At 39.9% G+C, this 17,048-nt stretch overlaps 1 protein-coding gene across 1 annotated transcript in view; it reads left to right on the forward strand.

Annotated features, from left to right (window-relative positions):
- The first annotated feature begins 339 nt into the window (after positions 1-339).
- The window catches only part of GUCY1B1 (guanylate cyclase 1 soluble subunit beta 1), a 41,759-nt gene continuing 25,050 nt past the window's right edge, over positions 340-17,048 (forward strand). Inside the window, exons 1-3 of the mRNA XM_040065744.2 lie at positions 340-409; positions 682-755; positions 16,402-16,502. Of these exons, the coding sequence (XP_039921678.1) occupies positions 407-409; positions 682-755; positions 16,402-16,502 (178 nt within the window). The 5' untranslated portion in view covers positions 340-406. The remainder of the gene's footprint in view (positions 410-681; positions 756-16,401; positions 16,503-17,048) is intronic.

Below are 17,048 nucleotides of genomic sequence, written 5' to 3' on the forward strand. Positions count from 1 at the left end.
AAGAAACCGCTGAAGCATTCTTGCGAAGGCAAGCGCTGCACAGGGAACTGGCAGCAGGGCAAGCACGCGTTGCCCTACAGGTATCCCCCGAGCACTTCGAGCAGGACGGGCACGAGCAGGACCGTCCCGGACACCGGGACCAAGCCCGGCTCCTCGCCGGGCACCGGCAGCGGCCGCCCCTCAGCCCCGGGCGGCGCCGGCCCGCAGCCGTCGGCCGCCCGCAGCCCCGCCTCCGCCTCTGATTGGAGGAGAGTGCGGCGGCCGCGCCCGCCATTGGCCCCTCGGGCAGCGGTCGCGCTCGCCATTGGCTGCCGGCGGGTGCCACTCGGGGCGGCGGCGGCCGGGGGAGGTGGTGAGGCAGCCGGGCCCATCCTCTGCTGGCGGCGGCGGCGGCACCACCGGCACCATGGTGAGCTCCGCCGGGCCGCCCGCCCTGCCCGGGGCCGCGCCGCGTCCGCTCTGCCCGGCGCCGGGCCCGCGGTGGGAGGGAAGGGGCTGAATCCACTTGGGAAGCGGGAAGCCGGGCCCCGGCCCTTTGCTTCGGGGGGAGATGGACGATGTTTCGGTGGGGTCGCTTCCCGCCGGGGTGATGGGAAGGGTGGAGTGGGATGCTGCGGGGCGGGGGAAGGGGCTCCCTTGCCGCCCTGCTTGACCGTGCCACCGCCTCGTCCTGCCCTGCAGTACGGCTTCGTCAATCACGCCCTGGAGCTGCTCGTCATTCGCAACTACGGCCCCGCCGTCTGGGAGGACATCAAGTAAGTGTCTGCGCGTTTCGTGCGCGCCCGTCGGTGTGTCTGCGTGCGGATGTGTGTCTGTGTGCGCGCCTGTCCGCGGGGGCGCGCAGGGCCGGCGGCCGGGCCCGGCCGGGGTCCGGGGACCCGCGCCCCGTTTGCCGCCTGCCGGCTGCCCGGCGGGTCTGCGGGCCGGCAGGGGCCGGCGGCGGCACCGGCAGCGGCACCGGCAGCGGCACCCGCGGCTCTGCGGGCCGGCAGAGGCACCCAGGACGCGGCTCCCAGCCGTGACAAGACCGGCGCGGCTCCTGCCGCACCTCGTCCCACCCGCGGCCTCCCTTAACGCCTCCGAGACCCGCTTTGTTCCATCTTTCCCGGTGTCCAGGAGTCGCGGCGGGGATGGCGTTGTTCCCCGCTGTTCCCTCGGTTATATGGAGTATGTGGCAGAAATAATGTCCTTACATCAGGCCCCCGGGTGAACCGTGCAACAGTTGCATCCCTTTGCATCCCTGAGGGAACTAAGATACGGTGTTTATTTAATAAACACTGCCTTAAAAATACTGTTAGATTTTGGTAGTAACCTCAGCTTGAAAGCAAAAAAGTCACTGATTATTATAGAGAAATATATATAAGAATAGAAGTAGAAGAATGGTTTTTTGCTTCATTTCTTGAACCTGATTTCTTGTGCCCTTGCTTCTCTGGAGGTAAAGTATTCTTCTAAGGAGCTGACTGTCTTCCCTTTAAACCTTTGATCAATTGTGAGATTCCACTAAAAGTTTTAAATGAGTGTGCAAAGAAAATTCTGTTTACCTTAAAAAGAGTAGTGTGAATCACTGAGCAAAACGACAACAAAAGTTTCTAAAAGGATGTAAAAGCTTACAGAGTTGTAGGCTTACTTCATTGGGCTTTAGGCAACATGTGGTCAGAAGAAATGGCTTAATATGATCTCTTGATAAGGCAGAAGTAGATTATCCAGCTTGGAGAAAGTGGTCTTCTTTCAACAGGATGCCTTCTATATCCCTCTGTCACATTTGTTTTGGGCCAATTTTATATGTCAGCGTTGATGTTGATTTTATAATATATTGCTGTTGTCTTAATAAAATTTTTGGAGTCAAAGGCCAGTTTTGACTGTGAGATTTTTGTTACCATGACATATTTTTTTCATAAAGTCATTTGTTAAGAATGTTGTAACCTTGCTCAGTAACATGAAATCAGAGGATCATAGACATGTTCTCTGGAAGGGGCCTCTGGAGGTCATCTAGTCCAGTTTCTATTCCAGTCTGGATTGTTAGGGGCACTAGATCAGGGCTCAGCTATGACTTTTGTCTAGCTGAGTCTTTAAAATCACCAAAGGTGAGTCCACAGTTGTGGTTCAGCAGGCAGTCATTGTTCTGTTGATCCCTGACAGGTACTCTGTAAATTACTGTTTGCAAATACAGCTCTATGCGTACCACAGATGAACCTCTGGTGTATGCCACAGAGTTTTGTAAGTGGGGCATTTATTTTCCTTCCATACTAAACATTTCTAAACACAGTGATTTTTGATATTTTCAATATTTTCAGATATTTTGAATTCCTAGGCTTTGATTTTTTTTAATGAAATATGTAAATTAAGAGGTGATAAAACAGTGATGCATGTATCAATTTCCATGAAAATTAAAAAAATAAAAATATGTATAAAATATGATGTTCATTCCTTCTTGGCAAGGCATCCCTTTCCAAGATGCCCTAAAGTATCATGGACTACTTTTTTGTCCAGTTTATCCACTGAATATATATTTTTATTTAAGCTCAATCCATCAGAGAAGATACAGAGTGATCTTCTAGTGTAAGAGATCTTCTAGTGTAAGGCCATGCTGCAGACTGTCCATTATGGACACAGCCATAATTCCTGATGCATCCTATCTCTTTAGATTTTGGAAACAACTGATAGAATACTGAAGATTACTAAAGCCCATGAGGAATATTACTCATATAACATTTTTTAGAAATTTAATAGAAACATACAAAATACGTTTCTAAGGTCAGCTGTGAAAATTCAGGAAGCTGGTATGTTCTGTTTCTGCTTTTTGAATAAGAGACATTTATGTCTTGTGGCAGCCCAGCAGGTAGGCTCTGCTGTTAGCTCAAAAGGAAGATGGCTCTCTGGAAGGAAAGTAGCATGACACCACCCAGAAGATGATTGGAATGTGATCTCCAAGAAGTAGCCAATGCATTTGCAACAGCTGCCATAGTTCCTTACGTGAAATTGGTCACCATGGGGTATTTATTCAGCAGGATTTCTCAATTGTGTGTCCTAGAGTTTAGAAACCAGTAAACAAACCCTCACTGGAACATGTTATAGTGGTGCTGATTTAGGGAATGGTAGTGCCAACTGGTAGCCAAGTGATGTTGGGGAAAAGCTTGGATATTTTATATTTTATAAGCAAATACAAACTTCTGGCAAAGGCTTTTTTGTTAGAACTGTTCATTTAGGAAACAGCAAGAAAGTCTAGAAGAGTGTTGTGGCATGCTGGGTTGAATCAGTTGAATCACTGATGACTGGAGAAATAATTATTGAAGTCAACTGTCTTTGGCTGTTTCACAAAAACAAGAGGAACTTTGCCCTGTTAGAGAGGTTGAATTTGCAATAAAACTTCAGCATTTTTGTGAAGTGGAGAGGCCTCTGGGTAGTTCAGTACAAAATTTCTTATCTAAGCTTTTTTGGTTTTGTTTCTTTTCCGTGTTGAGCTGATCACATACTCCTATTTTGTTCTGTCTGAAGTCACCCAAAAGATGTGAATCAACATTGCAGAGTGGTGGATTATGATTGTTGAGTGATTCTCAAATGCCAGCTGGTGAATTTGCACTTAATATTGATAGAAGGGAAAAGAAAACATTGAACTAAATAAACTGGAGTAATGAAATCTGGTCATTCTTCAAAAAAAGGGCATTTCAAAAAGTTAAATACTGAATTGAAAGGATATTCTCCATCTGAGACATGGAAACTCTTCTGTAGCTTGTTCAGTCAAAAGTGGTGTTGAATGAAGATCTCACATAAATTTGGGTACACAAATAGTTGAATTTGATGCTCTTACAGGAATGGTGTTTCCAGTGCCCTCAATTACTGTTAACTAACTTAGAATGATGATTTCAAGTCTCTGTGTCTGTTATTTTGTTCATTTTTCAGCATTATTGTAAAACATACAAAAAAGATACATACTGGATTTTAATGACCCAGAGTGCAATTTTTGAGGTAGTTAGCCTCCATGTTATTTTCATCCACATTTAAAAAAAAAAAAAAAAAAAAAGGCATAACTAAACAAGAGACTAACAGACTTCTCTTATACATTATATAATAAGGCACTCAGTTAATGGAAAAATTACAGTATATACTTTGCTGTAGGACTTGGCTTTCCTAAACAGCTAGAATTAAAATGCTTGACACACAAAATGGTTCAAAGCGGCCTATTTCTGAACCAGCATTCTGAATCCCAAATAGGTTGAATTTAAAATAAGACTAAGAAAACTGGCATGTAAATGATGAAATTTAACCTTGATTTATGGCACCTTTACTTGTTTTCTCAACAGCAAAGTCTCAAAAATTTGCTTCTCCTTAGGGTTTCCTCTCACTGCCACTTGCAGAATTGAGAATTTGAATTAATGAACAGAGTTTTTGTGATGAAGCCCTAGAATCATTAGAGGGATTTAGCAAAGCTGGATGAGCCAGAGGGAGTGAGAGTGAAGTCCTTCTTGTAGTTGCTGAATTCTGCAGTTGCAGATTTTTCTTGGTGGAAAGTGAAGATGATTCGCCACAGTCCTTTCTTTTGCTTACTGGCGGTTGTAAGCTGCACGAACGCTGCTCGTTGTATTCACTATTTCAGTCCTTGGAAGGGGAGGCTTTGGACCTGCAGTGCAATGGAGACACTCCTTTGATCAGCACTTCACTAGCTTTGCAAAGGGTTGCTAGTAAACATAACCACACTTTTGCTGAGAAAACACATTTTGTTTGTTCCTGCCATACTTAGGAGAAAACCTCTTCTGAATCCTTTATTTTGTACTTGTTACATCCAGAGGGCTGGTTTAGATCATGTGGCCACAATTGCGGTGGCTGGTTCTCAGGGGTGGTTCTCAAGATTCCTTTGGCATTAGATATCTTCAAGTCCTCTGCAGCCAACATAAACTGAAAGTTGTCAGGCCTGGCCATTCCCACATACATGCAATTCTGTGCTCATGTCTGTTTAAGGTCATATTTGTACTGTTGGGTGATATGGTAGCTTGTGCACATGATTGTCAGTAGTGCACGTGGAATTACTGCCCATGTACCTGTCCAAAACAATGTAGAGGGATTACTCATATAGTCAAAATAAATAAAAATTTCCAGGTCTTAAGAAATTATATTCACTAGTATGTTTCTGTGGTGAGCATATTTTTATGGTGTGTGATAGTACATTTTTAAAAGACGTCTCTATCATAAAAGCTGAGCTTTTCTGCAACAGGTATCACTTATGGCTGAGCTGAACAGCCAATAAATGTGAAATTCTGATCACTCCATTCAGCAGTTCAGAGGGTTTAATTGTGTAACAAGCATTGACAGGGATGTCTTCTTGGAACAGCTCCAGGTCAATATGTGGGAGCTAGAGCAATGTTGTCAGCTGGGAATATGTACAGAGTCTTTTTTCCTGTGTTTCCCAACACTATTCCTCTGTTTGATTAAACGAATACAGGATTTTCCCACGGGCTCCTAAATCTGAATTGAGGCCAGGTTAGGTGCTCAAACTGACACTTTAAAACATACTGCCAGGAAAATTAATGAGATCTCAAAAATCTAATAATGCATTAAAATGCTTCATCACGAGCTCATAGAGTAAATTAGTATTTTCCCCACACAGGTATATAAAATACTTGAATTTGGGAAGTGAAATGGCACAGCTAGTCAGCCACAGTCTTCCTCTTCCTTCTGCTTTTATGGTAGAAGTACCCGCAAAAACATGTAGTGTGGAAAAACTAGGATGGAAGTTGAAACTCGACTGTCACTCGTCTCTCATGAAGCTATCGGCTCCGTTTTGCCCAGGCTAACTTGAGACAGGAAAACTCCCCTGGGCCCTAAAAACCCTGGGAGCGGCAAGGGGCCTTTCCCCTTATCACGAGAGAGAGACCGCGTCTGTGGTGGAGGAGAGGAGTCAGACTTGATCTGAGGGTGAATCCAAGGTCTTTATTCCAGTCTTTGACCCATCCTGTCTGGACATCTACCTCGGACCGCAGCTCAGACCAAATCATCCCTGAGGCCTCAGTTCTGGGTTTAAATGCAGGGGAGGGGCTAAAGGAGGGGACAAACCAACACCCAATGCGGAATAAGGTGGGAGTGGAACAGGGTTGGGGGGACATTTAAAGAAACCAATGGGAACATAAAGGGAGAAACCTCCTTGGCTCTTGCCCTATCATTCGATGTTCTTATCCAAACTCTCCAGAAGCTGGGAGGAACAGCCAAATGACAGACAGGGCATGCAGACAGACAGGGAGGAGTGTGGGAGGATTGACAGGGAAAAGGGCAGGGACAATCCTTGGGATATAACATTTTCCAGGAGAACATGGGAGTACAGAACAGACAATTACAAAACCCAGTATAAAAATGAAATACAGCATGAAAACGAGTAACACAAAGCAACTCTCAACATTTGGTAAAAGCAGCTACCTTGAGGTGAAAACACTTTCTATTTGATTCTGTAGAAGTGTTCAAACTTGCACAGTAGAAAAATAGGCACTTTTTGCCCTTTTGCTGTGTGTATGAAAACTAAACTGAACAGACACGGAACTTCTACATCCTATTGGTGAAGGTTAGCATTGATCAGACTATAGTGACTTGGTGTGGCTTTTGCAGTGAAATTTAGGTGATTTAAGAATACATATTATTGGGTAAATTTTCAAAGGCATTCCTAGCAGTTAGGTTTATTATTAGTGCTGTAGGTTGCCTACTTAAGTCAGGAAAGGTAGATGTTTTTGTTCATTTACGTATCTAAAAACAGTACTGCACTGATTTCACTAGCACTTAGATAATTAGGAACTCATTGACTGGATGTGCTATTCTGATTAATTATATTTGTGGTCACATTCTAAAATGGTAAATAATATAAAAAAATAATATAAAATAAATATTAAATGCCTTTAAGAAAATATTTAATACTTTATTTTACAGGACACGAACTTGGATTGCATTGTTTCCTGGGAATTTCTCACATCACAAAAATTGTCCATTTTTATGCTACTTAAACAAAGCAAATAATAAAAAACCTTTTTAGCTGCAAGAATGAAGGCACTAGCTTGTCTTACTGTGTTTGCATGCTGAGTTCAGAATGTCACTTAATCAGAGATGTTTTTTTCTTTTTACTGATACTTCAAAGACAAGGTATATTTGTTGATAAAATCCTGTGAGAATCAAGATTTTGGCCTAGTGCTATTGCTTAGCGCTAGTGTTTAGAGGTAGTAATAGCTGCTACTGTGGTGTAGTTTGCCTTTTCAGAAACCTAGGAAAATATGCACAACAGCACTAGTGAAAGACTGTTTTACGTTGCAATAGTAAGCTCTTAAAATTTGTGGGAATTTGGGGAATTTGTAGGTCTGATGCTGGTAGGCTGTAAAGTCCATGAAAGTTGTGTTTTGAGCATAAAAAGTGCTTAGTATCTTAAAAACCCAGAACCACTCATCACATACTGGGCACCCTGATGAATGAAACCTTTTTGATCTGTGGTATTCTTGCCTATTTTAAATGGAAATGATATAATTGGCCTCATGAGATTGTTGGAGAGCTAATTAATGTTTCTGCATGCAAGTAGTGGACATCAGTTCCACAGGAAGACTTATTAGAAAGGAGTAATTCTCTCTTCAGAACTGGATTTGAAAACTGCTGTAAATCAAGCCTGAGGTTATATATTGAGGAATGGGATAAAATAAAACATGAAACAGTTGTGCATTAGCGGAGTAGGATCTAGCCTCGGTTCTGAAGGAACTGGAAGCCTGGAGGAAAAGGAGCAGGTTCTGTGGGCTCATGGGTGTGGCTGGGATGTTGTGTCATCTGGGCTCAGGAACAGACAGGGAAATGTTGCTTGGAGCAAACTGCTCTATTGTTGCTGAGTGGACCTGAGTCCATCTTTCCTGCTTTCACTAAACTACCAAAAAAAAAATTTTAAAAAAAAAAAAAAAAAAAAAAAAAAAAAAAAAAAAAAAATCACCAGACACTTATGGCTCTTTATGAGACATGTTTTATTTCTTTGTAATTGTTCTGGACAGTGTTTTTCAAGTTTTCAGCTGGCTATAGTTTCTATATATAGGGCAGACCTTTAAAAAACATGTAAAACAGTATCATAGTCTGTAACAATCTGTCTGCAGTGGTAACAGCATCACTTCTGGTAGAAGTTGGATAATCATCAGCTTAGAATGTAAAGTTTTTTGAGAAAATCTGTTTGTGTGTGTAGGTACATATGCAAATAAATGTTGATGTGCATGCCTATGTGTATGTGCATATCATGTCTTTATAATCACCATGTGGCCTGGGCAATAAAAATGCAAACCAAACAGGAGATAAGAGTCAAATATCTGTACAAAATGTGAGGTGGGGCACTTCAGTTAGCAATCATCTGTAGTGGAAGCAAGTGAAAAGCCTTCCAGTTATTTCTGGTATTTCTTGCCAAGGGGTTGACTTGTAGGAGAACCTTGCTGCCAACCTCCTTGTAAATTTCTAAGTGTAGGTTTTGGTGTGTCTTGGACTTCAATTTTATTTTCTCCTGTTAAAGCCTTTGGGATTTCTCTCATCAAAATGCTGGCTTTCCTGTTCCTTTCTTCTGTACTTCTCCCCCCAGGAGCCGTAGAAGTCTGGGTGGTGAACAGGTGAGCTATGGAGTTTATAGACAAGCATACCTGTGTACTGCAGTGGTGGCAGTCAGTCCCCTGTGAATCTTCTTTCCTCCTTTGCTGAAATGCTGGGAGTTTGCTCAGTATTTCCCTGCCCACAACTAATTTTTGTAAAGAGTGATTGCTTTACAGTTTACTTGTAATTACTAATTCTTTCATGCTCAAAAGTGTTGCAGACCTACTCTGTTAATTAACTGTCTTGTTCCAATGAACACTGGTGAAAAAGATTGACTATTCACTAGAGTTTAGATTGTGAATCCATTCTTATTTTGGATCGTGTAGTTCTCAGTTGTAAATAATTGCAGTGATCTGTTAAAAAGCAAGAAAATTGAGATTTTGCTGCCCTTTTTAGCACCACGTGAGTTTAACCAGTGCTGAAGGCAGTGTTTTGTTCAAACAATCTCAACAATTTTGAGAAAAAATACAGATTGCCTACAAGTAGATATGAGACAGACACTTTGGAAAGCCATTAGTGGTGAAATGGCAATAGTTGATTTCTTTTTGATCCATACCCCTTTTAACATTAATGAGTTTTTATCCAGAAAACAACATTTATTTTTATTTATGTTTTTAAGTCCTTATTTCATACTATTCCAAAAGTCTAATCAGTATTTTGTAATTTTTTTTTTGAAGTGGTGCTGAATAGATGATTCCCCATGGGTAAGGAGGTTAATATTTACAAGCTTCATAGGGTCAGGACACCATGCTTCCTGCTCTTTCAGTTCCTCACAGCGGAAGGACCTGCTTGAAGGTCAGGAGTTAAACTGAGTGGATGCCAAATTCTTTCATTCCTCTGGGAAAAGGTTGGCTAAAAGGAAATACTGGCATGTTTATGAAACTTGGTGTAAGTGTTCTTGCAGTATCTCTCAGGTACTTTGCAGTTTTCCCAGATTTAAGTGCTTTTAGACCTGCCAGGATAACAGGTGTTATAAACACATCTTTCACTCTTGTTAATGAAAGAGTATTTTGTAAATACCATTCTTTTTATTCCACTTACGTAAAAGGAAGCAAAATAATGCTAGCTTTTTATTTTTAATAATATTTTTTAATATTTGTAGTAGCAGTAAGGAACTTGTACTTTTGTTAACTCTATCTCTTAGTATTATCTTGTTTTGAAAACCTACATTAAACACTTCTGTATCCAGCTTGTAAAACTGGGAAATAGCTCAGAACTGTGAAGTCTATAAATACACTTATTTACTTTACCCAGAACATCATTTTCCTGGACAGATTCCCATTTTTATTTAATCTTGTAACTTAATATAATTTATGTTCTTCCCAGCTGGGTATTTTAAAATACCTTTGGACCATCCAAAACATATACAAGTCTATTTTCTTTTTTTCCTTTTTGGAATAGTGGTTCAATATTTTTAATAACTTTTAGTAAAACATCTTTGTGAAATACATGAAAAAAAGATGGGAATCTTTTTGAAAAAAACCTGTCTGTGAAGTAGTATGAACAGTGAGTTTGCCATTTTAATGTAAATGAGATGCAAAGACAATGATTCTGGGTTCACAGATACCATCTTTAGTTCTGACCCATGTCATCCTGTTAAAGAGTGCTACACTTGGAACGGAGTTACACTTGACTTGCTCCTATCAGTGAGATCAGAGCCATGCTGTGTTTCTAAGTGCAGTAGAGTTATTTTGTCATTAAGATTGTTTTGACTGATCTCTTCAACTTAACGAGCACTTTTTCCATCCTTGGTACACCAAGAATAAGCACAATGGTGGCAAAAGTCCCAACAGAAACAATACGTATCATGGAAGAAGTCCTGGAGGTGGTCCTGGAACTAGCTGCTGTTTTTGGTGTGTTCAAGGTGACACACCCAGCATGCACACTTCGGGCTGAGTTTTGGTAGGAAGAGATCCAGTTGTGCTTTTGGGATACTGGATGATCTCTTAAAGTGACACCAGCAGCTTCTAAGCAATAATGTTATATTGCAGAGAAGCCTATGCATCTTGGGGACGCAAAGTAATTGTTCCATGCAGTCTTCTACCATTTTTTTCCTCAACATTTGCTGCAAATAGAAAGGGTTCTTTTTCTGTAAGAATTTCTTAAGATTTCAGCTTTTGACTGGCTACAGAGGCAGGATAGCAAGTATCACTTAACAGGAAAAAAGCTTGTGTCAGCAAATCTTCTTAATTATGCAAATTCAGTTTAAACACTACAGTCTGACTGCAAAATTCATTAAAACTCACCTTGTGCAGAATGGACTATGTAAATAAAACCAGCCAGATATGACGTCTTGTCCAGCTGTGTTGTTTGTAAAATCTCCAAAGATGGCAAAAGAAATCCTTTCTACATCAAACCTCTATGTCAAATAAAAATGCGTGCGTCCTGTGGTTAAAAATCTGAAGTGCAGGATCTGTTCTGATTTTAAGAATAGTTTTTCTTGGAATGCTTGTCTACATGCAGCATTTCAGCCATTTCTGTGAATTATTAACATTACCTTTGAACATTAGTAGTGTGTTTACAAATACTTAACTAGTTGCACAAAGGGAAAGATTTTCAAAGGAACCATTGTATACAGCTGTATCACATGTGATGCTGTTCTGTGCTGCTAAATCAACCGCAGTTTGGGGGGTGTTAGCATGACTGATGGAGGAAAGGCTGTTTTAAGACTTGATCCTGCTTTGATCTGTTCAATAGGATTTTTTCCACTGATTTGAAGGCTAAATCTTTACATGAAAAATATCTTCTGTATAGCTGTTTTTTTCCATGGTGCAATGGTTAAGGTTCTACTCTTACCAAAGTAAACTGCCTCACATTAACCTGGGTAATAGAAACATTCTGGAGGAAAACAAAAGCATTTTAGAAAAGTCTGTGCTGGAATCTTTGTTTCCCACAATTGAAATAAATCTCTATAATCAGTCAAAATTAGTTTAAAGTAAATAAAAAGGGCTGCCAGACTGTAGAAGTTAGGACAGGCATGTCATGGGATATATGTTTTGAACGATGAGATATCACATCTCCTGTGACTGGAGTCAGTTCGACCGAGAGCACTAAAATCCTGGGGTGTTTTAGTGTTTTGAACATAAATTTACAGGGGATGTCTCTATCGATGTAAACGAGACATTAATTGTAAATTCTGTTCTATTTGACTTGAAAGTTATTTTGAAAGAACAGCCATATAAAAGTGAAAAGTTTGCTACTGTAATACTGCGTCTTCACCAAAGAATTAAGCGGGGCTTGGGAATTTGCCAGAGCTTGTTGCTTTTGGCTCATTTCCAGTCAAGTTCTTAAGAAAGCTAGCAACATGTTATTGCTGTTAATGTCTTTGTGATCAAACACCACAATCTGCAGAAAACATTAGAACTATGCTAATTTCCTCTCATAATTTTATCTGGTCAAAAACTGTAACTTAAGATTGCAGCAAAACATTTCAAGGGAAATGCCACAGTTTTTTTGTAAAGCTGTGGATTATGAAGTTTTCTCTGAAATGTGGTCAGCCAAATACAAGTGTAAGGAATTACGGTTGATGGACAGATGACCACAGCAGCTCTGCAAAGCTGACAAAGCAGCCTCACTCTTAGCATTAATTATAACAGTTTTTGTGACACTATCATATATTTCTTCCTATCACCCTTGTTATAAAACCATTTCCTTAGTGTAAGTGCAGGCAGCTTTGAGAAATCAGGTAGGTCACGTAATTAGGCAGGAAAACTGCGGCCATGAGGAAACAATTTTAGGTATTCACCTGAATGACACTGTCCGGTTTCCTGAGCTGCTGGAGGTCAGTCATGGTCAGTCTCTCTGCTGCTGATAGCTGTGATGCTCTCTCAGACAAGGTCATTAGAGGCCCTGCTGTTCTGTAGACCTGCTGAAAGACCAGTGCCTCTGAAAAAATAGGATTGCTTTCACAAAATGTCAGTGGCCATTTTGGATATGCTCACAGCAGCATTTTCCTATCACATGTAGTCTTAAGACTAATACTTCAGAGAGAAAGACTTTTGGAAGCTCTCACTGCTGTTAGATTACTGAGGGAAGCAGAAGGGCTTTGGAAGCCTGTCCACAATCACTCTGGCTACATGTTGTCTGTATGCAGAGCAGCTTCTGTGAACAGGTGATGGAGCAGATAGGGAAATTCCTCTAGCAAAAAAATAACACAGAAAAAGAAATGTCTAACTGAATTTTATTTCGGCTCAACACCTATCTAAATTGTTGGGATGTACCAGCACAACAGATATTAAGTGTAATGGTGAAGAAATTGACTTGGAAAGGAAGAAGAAAGTTCTGAAATTTAATAATTTTCAAGCATGCATCTTAAAAAAGCAGTTTATCTTCTACATAGGCTTAGATTAGCCACTGTCATGGTATTTGCCATATTTTTAGAGCAAGCAAAGAAAATTTTGCCATCATGGTTTTAACTGTGAAGTGTAATCCCCTGCAGGAGTAAATGTTTACTTTGACAAATTTTCTAGAAAGTTTTGCTCAACTTTAAATATTTTTAATGGGAATTAATCAGTAAAGAGATGATGGCTGCTGAGTATCTAGAGTATCCAGAGGATCTAGATCTAAACTAGAAAAGGATCTAGTGTAAACGAGAAAAAAAAATTAGTTAAAATACTTAAATGGAGTAGACTGAAATAACCAGTGCTGATTTTAAAAAGTGGTTGCTCAGAGAAATTGCAGATATTGACAAAAACTTTGACAAAGTAAACTAAAGACAAATAAAGTAAAAAAAAAGAAACATGGTTTGGCACAGAGAAGTAAACAGGAAAAGTTCCAGTCAATGTCGCTGGAAAGAAATGCAAGTAGTTTTGAAAGAGATACCAACATCATCAAACTGAGTCAGTTTTTCATAGAGAAAATTCTCACACAGAAAAGCTGTGTCTACTGTGCAAGTAGGCAGTATTTTTGAGGATGTTCATTGCTTTTCCAGATGTGTATTTTATCCTTTGTGGTTTGGCTCAGATCAGAGAGACTAAAAGAAAGCACAGCATGTATCAGAGATGTGGGAAAGTTTGTTCACCCTTTGCAAACATCCCTCCAAACTGTAGCTGACTTGTAGTTACATACCATGTTATGAGAATCAAAGAATCAAGATGGTTTTCTTTTCTCATATTCATTTCAGTTCTGTTCTTAGGAAATATGAACTTTACTTTCTTGTCCCTGGCTGATCTCTTATATTTCAAGACATCATTTCCCACTGACAACTTCTCCTGCTTAAGACCCTGCTTAATTAAGATTATTATAATATTTTCCATGTCATTGGATAATGTTTCTTTTTTGTGGAATTATGAAGGATATTTAGTCGCACCTCTGCTCTAGCTTTCCTTTAGGAAAATTGCTGTTTGTTTGCAGTTCATCATTCTTAGAGTGGGTGTAAAAATGTTTATTTCAAGTAACAGTTACAGTACTTCAGTTAATAAATAATATGAATGTTTATTTATTTGAAATATAAAAACAATGTTGTGTAATTTTTGGACAGAGAGAAGAATGTGAGGAGCAAGATTAAAGGAAGATGAAGAGGAAAAAGAAAATAATGGGTTCTAGATACCCATTAAGTGAACAGATTATCAAAGACTGATGATTACAAACTGGAGAGTTAAAAAACAAGTCCTTTCACTTAGGTCAATAGAATACTGCCATATGAGGTTGGAATCAGACCTTCTCAGCAGTACCGTTTGCCATCTAGCAGTTTTAAGGTCAACAAGAGCACTTAATTCTCAGACCTCTCCCCTTTGAGTACCTCAGGAAACATTTCTGTTTCTATGGATGGATAATTCCACTACATCTGTAAATGTTTGAATTGATCTGCAGCCTTATTATTTTGTATTAATTAATTTTTTAAATCAATGACACCACTTTAGTAAATTAAACCAAGAGAAATTTAGAAGTTGGAAATATTGGCTCTGTGGGCTTCAGCTGTATCTCAAAGAGCATTTCTTTGTATTTACTCAGTTTACCAGTCATGCTCTGGTAAATGCTCTTCATTACCATGGTAGTAGTAAATAATTGATTACTCATTGTTCTCTTTTATTTGTACATTAGAAAAATAATTATACTACTACCAAGTTGATGAATGTCTTGATTTGCATCCCTTGTGCTTGGATTTTTTTAAAAACCTACCTCATAATCTGCCTTTTTAATAGTTTTTCTAATTCTAAGGGTTTTTTTTCTGAAGAGTGACATAATGTACGGATTTTTAATTTTTTTTTGGTGTGACGTAAGATGCAATTCAGTAATTCACTTCAAGGCTTTCCTATCTCTTTGCTTTTCTTTTGACTCCCTGAAATGAACTGCAGCATAGAGATACATTTAGATGAAAGGGTAATTTCTTTTTAATGAGGTAGCTGTGACCCTCCACCTGCAAATATACTAATGATGCCGTGATCAGATTAGTTTTGCTGAGCCAAAATATATTCTAAGTACATCAATTAGAGCATGAGTACTTAGAAATGTCTCCTCTTTAATCACTATTTCTGCAAAGCACACTGTGTCTATAGAGTCATTGTAGGCAGCACCACAGGAGGTGAACACCTCTTTTAAAAAACACACTGAGAAAGGAGGCTGTGCTTATTTTCCGGATGAGGACTTCAACAAAAAGGGCACGACTTCATCATAGAGCACAGCAGGCCCCTCTGCACATCTCATCTGCAGAAGGGAAATTTGCAAGGGAAATAAGAGCAAATACTGAATACTGCTTTACTTGAAACTGGGCAGAGGCAGGGCCATGTCCATTAGCATGCTCTGTGCACAGCAGGACCAACCACATGGGCAGCTGGCTCTTCAGTGTCCTGGGGTCTGCCTGCCCATGGAGATGCTCCCTGTCCCCCTCCCAAGAGCTGGGACTCGATCGCTCCTGCAGCACCAGTGGCCTGGCTCCTGTGCTGTGCAGAGCGGGTAAAACAGGGTGGAAGGCACTTGTGGGTCCTCCATAGTAACTCATTTGTGCCAAATGCAAAGCTTGGAAGGCACGACAGTTCATTCATTTTCAGGGGGATCAACTTGTTTTCCTCAGTAAAAAAAATACAGCCTACAGATTTGTGCTGCCTTTTGGACAAGCTGCTCAAATTGTTCAAGTTGAAGAGAATAGTAAATGACCCGAAAAACAAAGCAGTAATTTTGCTTTGGTTTTTTACTTCGTAGCAGTAGTAAGTGTGCAGAGGACATATATATGAGTCTTGTAATAAACCTGGGGTAGAGAGTTGTTTCCTTTATGAAAAGAAGAAGAAATGTGAAGAAATGTATATCTTTATTGTGCTTTAGCTAAGTAGTGACACTTTACACCTGCAAATTAATGTGCAATGTGAAAACAAGGCCTTGCAATCTAGCATCCTTTTTCTTTCTACCTTCTGGGTTTGTGCAGAATTATGAAAAAAGATATTTGATTTGATACTTGCATCTGTATTTTAAATGCCTCTTTGCACATATGTGCGAATGGTTGTTAGAGACATCCCACGCCTTTCGTAAATAAAGTGCAATTAAAATGTGATGAAATGAAAATGCTTTTAAAGTGTTTAAAGAGCCCACCATGGGCTGCATTATTGGATAGTCTCTTATTTTAAAATGCAAATTGTGTGTTTATTAGTACAGCAACTTTTTTTGAGGCTCTGTACTGAAAAATCATGTTTATTTTCTTGTTGCTAATTAATACTTTCAGAACACTTGTGGTCTGAAATAACTGTATTGTACACTAATGACTGAGATATGGAACAGATTTATTTCTAACTTTCTGTCTTGAATAACTCTGCAAACTTATTTTATTTAAAAGACTTTTATCCATGTGGTGCTTTTCCCTCAAGCAAAAAGATTTTATTCTATTTTCTTTTTTAGGAAGGAGGCGCAGCTGGATGAAGAGGGCCAGTTTCTGGTCAGAATAATTTATGATGATTCCAAAACCTATGACCTTGTTGCAGCTGCAAGCAAGGTCCTTAGTAAGTAATATAGATATATTCTTTGCCCATTCATCACAGAAATAATAATACCCTCCTGCCTCCCAAATCTGTGTAGCAGAGAGAAACAGGATTTAGCACAGAGGAAGTGAAAATGGAGCCTTGGTCAGAGAATTTTTTTTTAAATCTTAGGAGAAAAAATTGTCTTTCTCTTATTTCTGTAAGAAAAATTTACTTCTTTTATTGCTTGAAATTATTTTTATTATTTCCAAAGTATTCCATCTTAAACTGGAGAAATATACCTCACCCACACAGCATGGGCAGTGTAACAAGCAGTGGTGAAATAACAACATCCTGCTGCAACTGCCTTCCAGTACACCCAGGTTTCAACCACTGCTGCAAGAGCAGCGAATGAATGAATGAATGAATGAATGAATGAATGAATGAATGAATGAATCCTTGATCTCTGCTGAAGAACAGTGCTGAGTCACAGAAATGCTTGTGGCATGGACACATTTCATTTAAGTGCATATCAGCCATTGATTTGGGTTGCATTCATTCTCAATCATTGCAGCTCTGGTCTGGAAT

This window comes from Hirundo rustica, chromosome 5 (genome assembly GCF_015227805.2).
Source record: "Hirundo rustica isolate bHirRus1 chromosome 5, bHirRus1.pri.v3, whole genome shotgun sequence".
Classification (NCBI taxonomy): Eukaryota; Metazoa; Chordata; class Aves; order Passeriformes; family Hirundinidae; genus Hirundo; species Hirundo rustica.